The 6,000-nt window shown below is 39.5% G+C and overlaps 1 protein-coding gene across 1 annotated transcript in view; it reads left to right on the top strand.

Annotated features, from left to right (window-relative positions):
• Nucleotides 1-570: 570 nt before the first annotated feature.
• Nucleotides 571-6,000, top strand: part of lap3 (leucine aminopeptidase 3) — a 51,412-nt gene continuing 45,982 nt past the window's right edge. The window contains exon 1 of the mRNA XM_051928271.1: nt 571-784. Coding sequence (XP_051784231.1) covers nt 686-784 — 99 coding nt within the window. The 5' untranslated portion in view covers nt 571-685. The remainder of the gene's footprint in view (nt 785-6,000) is intronic.

Raw genomic sequence — 6,000 nt, 5'->3', positions numbered from 1 at the left:
ATGCCTCCCACAGTCCCAAAATTTAAACAGTATTAAAAATCTGAGAGTATATCTGAAGCATGTTGTGCATGCAAGTCACTCTACCAAATTTGTTTGAGTTAATCTGCCCAGAAGAATGGACAAAAAATCCCATCTCTAGGCTACAAAAAGCGTCTGCAAACTGAGGTATCTGCCAAAGGTTGGGTCACTATACAAACGGAGGAAGGTGCCCAGAGTTTTGGTCAAGTGACATTTACTGTGTTGTTTTTATTTTCTTTGTTTAAGTTCATAAAATAAATTGTAAAACTGCTTTGAAAACTGATTAAATAGGCTACATTTGTTTAAATACCTATTTGGTGCAGGGGTTGTAATGAATATTTTTCATTTCAAAAATCTAAATATGTAATTTTGTCACTGCTGACGATACTTTTGTACATTGCATGTCAAGATATTTTTTTGATGTAGAGATAAACGATTCCCGCAACAAGAACAAAAAATACTGTGTGCGTTTTTTATCGAAGTAGTTACTTTTGCGACGGACCCCGACATGTCGCCAGTTTATGACCACATTTATACCCGCCTACCATTCAAAGGTCGGACGTACAGCTCCTGGGACACGTGAAGCGAAGTTAACAGAGGAGCACAAGATTCTATTTTGTTTTGTTGAGTGTCATCCTGCAGGTTCTCCACTGGCAAAAAAAGCAAGATGCTGCTGATGTTTAGAAAAGCTGTCGCCGCAGGAGGCAGGACATATCAGCAATGCAGGTTGTTTTCTTTGTCGTGCTCCTCAAGGAGTGATAGAAAAGTAAGTTTTTTTGGAGTAACATTCCTTGTGTAAAACATCTAGCTTCTTTGAAATAATAAGGACTCTTTGGTTACGAATACGGCGTATGGTAAGCTTGCAACGGAAATAATGTTCTTAGTCGCTGGTTAAGTAGTTGTGCATCGGTAATGTGGGGAGCAGGTGTTAATGTACGAAGGAGACCGGTGACCGGGATAAACGGATGACATTTTGAGTGATGCGAAATCAGAAAAGGCTGCGGCTGCCTATATATTAGGGCTTTTTAAAGACTTTGGAGAAAAAATATAAAAGGAATCGTGCATTCTGATGTCCTGAGATACATCAGGCAGAATCCCACACAGAGGTGATGATGAAGAGTAGGTGTCTCTGACTTCGAACCTGGAGGGTCACAGTTTTTGAAAATTGTTATTCCCTTCATCTGGAGTCGGTTATTACCGCTAATGCGATCGTTTAATTGATTTCTTTGTTAAGATTCCGAACTGTATATTGCTTATTTTTTATCGCTGACAGCTCACTAAGTATTGAGCTGCACCAGGAAAAAAATGGATAATGTTCTCAGAAAAGAAATTTTTTATGTGCTTGAGTAAGACACTGGCTGGGGTGAAAACTTACCTCCTACATCTTAGTTTGAGACCTGATCTAAAGAGCAGCTTCACACCATACACTCTTTAATGCCCTTATTTGTATGGAATGTTATTTGATTTAAATAAAATAAGTCAGGTTTTACAAGACTTGGTTCAAAGGTTGTCTTTTTATAGAACAGTTCCTCTGTGTCTCCATTCAGAATGGGGTCAAGTACTATATATCTTCTTAACCTTAACTCAAGCTGAAATACACAAGTCACTGATTATTTTTATCACATAATGTATTTGTTAACACGGCTGGGTTATGGTCCCATTATTACAGACCACCGTGAAATGGAATGGACTTGTCTACTGTAGAAGACATTGAAGCTCATTAGAATTGAAATGAGCAAAGCTGCCTCTGCAAGAATTTGAGATCACAGCCAATAATTTGACCTGTGCAGTTATAATGTTTCACAAACCTTAACAAGAATGTTTATGTCATTATAAATATTTAATTGCACAATTTATCTGCTTTGTGTGTATCAGTAAAGCCTCACTCAATTTTTATTCATCCATTTTCAAACTCCGAAGTCTCCAGTTAACTGGTGCTAATCCATGGAATACTGGACCCTGTGTGAGAACCAGATCTATAGAGGGCACCAATCCATCATGGGTCACACTTATATAAACACCCACGCCCACTTATATTATGTCAGTTTGTTTTTTTGTTTTTTTTTGTGTGTGGAAGATGACTACTTGGAGAAAACCAACGCAGACCTGTAGAATCTTTGAATTTGACACTGACCATACCTAAGTTGGCATATACACCCAGGACTGTTCAGTTGCATTTCGTTTCGTTTAACAGTTTAGATAATATAATGTAGCTGCAAAGGCAATGGACTTGCACCTCAAGGCTATAGTTTTGTTTTTTTTCCTGTACAGCATAACCCAAAGCATGTCATTAAACCCCCTTATTTTCTAATATAAAAAAGTCAACAATCTTAATGTACCATGACATTTCCAATTGATAAGGTACACTATTACATTTTCATTTTTTTATCTTCAAATTTACTCTGTTTGGTTTTTCTTTGTCATCCCCTTTGTAATCTAATCCTTTGCCATACTTTCTTTTTTTTGTTTCTTTCAGCTTGTCTCTGTGTTATAAAACATTACCAGTTCAGTTGTTTTGGAATAATTGCTTTTCCTCTATCACTGTTCATGATTGGAATTTGATTTATACGAATATTACTTTATCATCTAAGAACTCAAATTACCAATTTACAACTTAATTTTGTATCCTGCTTATATTTAGTGCCCCACAGACATTTTGCTATGGGCTTTTCAGCTGACCCATTGTCAGAATAGAAAAAGCTATTCTTTCTTGGCACAAATTAACTTTAGCCTCCTTCTGGAAATCTCTTTGTACACTGTCCCTTAATTTGGGACAAGTCTCTGTTTTTACTCATATAATCGTATTTAATATCTTTTTAATCTTGTGAAATATTTAGTGATCTATTGTTTGAATTATTTGAGGAACAGATTAATTGTGCATCCAGCGCGTATCTTCTGTGCAACTTTCCCATAGCTATACAGAGGAGAGGTGTAATCCATTGTCCCACATAAGTTTTTATTTTTTTTCTCTGCCTCATTTCCTTTGTTTTTCTTTGATAATATTGTGCCTGCCATTCTAGGATTATATGTGTTCATTTAAGGCTAGGTGTGACTGGTAACTCAGGTCAGGAGTTGGGCATTGTGGGGTGGGAGTTTTAGTGTTGTATTATAATGTGATTTACTGTGTTCGGTAATGATTGCTCATGATTTTCATATCACTATTAAAAATGTTGATCACAAAAAAATAATGTAGCATGACCTTGTAAGTTGCCTTTTGTAAGGGGGTCAGCTAAATATATAGTACAAAAATGAAAATAATTGTTTACAAAGCACACATCAGATATCCACTTCTGAGAGATCATCAAATATTTTTAAAATGTGCAAGTTTCCTAAAATGATTTTTGTTGTATATAATGTGTAAAGCAACATGTTTAAATAAATGAAGGCTAAATTTTGCATCAAGACTTTGAAAATGTAGAAGTTTCTGTGTTTGGACTTAAAACTTTCAAAATTTTAAAATTTTTATTTCAAGTCATTTTAGATGCTACTAGATAACTTTGTGTAGTGTACCATTGGTAAAAATACTTTTTGTGATCTCATTAATTTCAATGTATAGTTACATTTTTAAGATAGTAAAAACGATTCAAAACTTTCTGTCTGAGCAGCAGGCAACATGCTACTGGAAAGAACAAATTATCATTCTGAGGACTTTTTATTACTGCTACATTAGAATTGCAGAGTTTGAGACAGATCGTATGCAAAAATTACTGCATTGATTAAATTATTCTTATGAAGAAGAAGAAGAATAATTTATGAACTTTATGGGACTATATACTATGTCAGTTTGTATTTTTTTTGTATGAGGAAGATGACTACTTGGAGAATTCAGTTACTTTCCCCTCCTAAAGCTGACCTTGGAATAGTATTCAACATGAGAATTTCATGCCTAACCTGGATCTGCTAAGACCTTGACCATATAATTAATTTCAAGAATGGTGGTGGGTGGGATTGTTAGATAGATAGATAGATAGATAGATAGATAGATAGATACTTTATTAATCCCAATGGGAAATTCACATTCTTCAGCAGCAGCATACTGATACAATAAATAATATTAAATTAAAGAATGATAATAATACAGGTGAAAAAAACAGACAATAACTATGTATAATGTTAAATATTAACGTTTACCCCCCCTGGTGGAATTAAAGAGTCGCATAGTTTGGGGGAGGAACGATCTCCTCAATCTGTCTGTGGAGCAGGACAGTGACAGCAGTCTGTCGCTGAAGCTGCTCTTCTGTCTGGAGATGACATTATTTAGTGGATGCAGTGGATTCTCCATAATTGATAGGAGCCTGCTGAGCGCCCTTTGCTCTGCCACAGATGTTAAACTGTCCAGCTCCATGCCAACAATAGAGCCTGCCTTCCTCACCAGTTTGTCCAGGCGTGAGGCATCTTTCCTCTTAATGCTGCCGCCCCAGCACACCACTGCGTAGAAGAGGGCGCTCGCCACAACTGTTTGATAGAACATCTGCAGCATCTTATTGCAGATGTTGAAGGACGCCAGCCTTCTAAGGTAGTATAACCGGCTCTGTCCTTTCTTGCATAGCGCATCAGTATTGGCAGTCCAGTCTAATTTATCATCCAGCTGCACTCCCAGATATTTATAGGTCTGCACCATCTGCACACAGTCACCTTTGATGATCACTGGGTCTATGAGGGGTCTGGGCCTCCTAAAATCCACCACCAGCTCCTTGGTTTTGCTGGTGTTCAGGTGTAGGTGGTTTGAGTCGGACCATTTAACAAAGTCATTGATTAGGTCCCTATACTCCTCCTCCAGCCCATTCCTGATACAGCTCATGATAGCAGTGTCATCAGCGAACTTTTGCACATGGCAGGACTCCGAGTTGTATTGGAAGTCCGATGTATATAGGCTGAACAGGACCGGAGAAAGTACAGTCCCTTGTGGCGCTCCTGTGTTGCTGACCACAATGTCAGACGTGCAGTTCCCAAGACGCACATACTGAGGTCTGTCTTTAAGATAGTCCACGATCCATGCCACTAGGTATGAATCTAATCCCATCTCTGTCAGCTTGTCCCTAAGGAGCAGAGGTTGGATTGTGTTGAAGGCGCTAGAGAAGTCTAGAAACATAATTCTTACAGCACCACTGCCTCTGTCCAAGTGAGAGAGGGATCGGTGTAGCATATAGATGATGGCGTCTTCCGCTCCCACCTTCTCCTGATATGCAAACTGCAGAGGGTCAAGGGCGTGTTGAACCTGTGGCCTAAGGTGGTGAAGCAGCAGCCTCTCCATGGTCTTCATCACATGTGATGTCAGAGCAACAGGCCGAAAGTCATTCAGCTCACTAGGACGTGATACCTTTGGGACTGGGGTGATACAAGATGTTTTCCAAAGCCTCGGGACTCTCCCCTGTTCCAGGCTCAGGTTGAAGATGCGCTGTAGAGGACCCCCCAGCTCCGATGCACAGACCTTCAGCAGTCGTGGCGATACTCCATCTGGACCCGCTGCTTTGCTGGCACGAAGTCTCCTCAGCTCTCTGCTCACTTGCGCTGTTGTTATTATGGGTGGGGATGTTTTTCCTATGCTGGTATCAGCAGAAGGATGTGTGGAGGGTGCAGTACTCCGAGGTGAGAGTGAGAGTGGGTTAGGGTGGTCAAACCTGTTAAAAAAGTTGTTCATTTGGTTTGCTCTCTTCACGTCTCTCTCAATGGTGGTACCCCGCTTCGAGCTGCAGCCAGTGATGATCTTCATCCCATCCCACACTTCCTTCATGCTGTTATTCTGCAACTTCTGCTCCAGCTTTCTCCTGTACTGCTCCTTCGCCGCCCTGAGTTGGACTCGGAGTTCCTTCTGCACGCGCTTGAGCTCATGCTGATCACCGTCTTTAAAAGCCCTTTTCTTCTGATTCAAAAGGCCCTTGATGTCACTTGTAATCCATGGCTTGTTGTTAGCATAGCAGCGTACTGTTCTTACTGTAACTACAATGTCCATACAGAAGTTGATGTAATCAGTAGTGCAGT

Source organism: Erpetoichthys calabaricus, chromosome 5 (assembly GCF_900747795.2).
Source record: "Erpetoichthys calabaricus chromosome 5, fErpCal1.3, whole genome shotgun sequence".
Lineage (NCBI taxonomy): Eukaryota > Metazoa > Chordata > Cladistia > Polypteriformes > Polypteridae > Erpetoichthys > Erpetoichthys calabaricus.
Note: the sequence above shows the minus strand (reverse complement) of the source record. Positions and strands in the feature narration are given on the sequence as shown.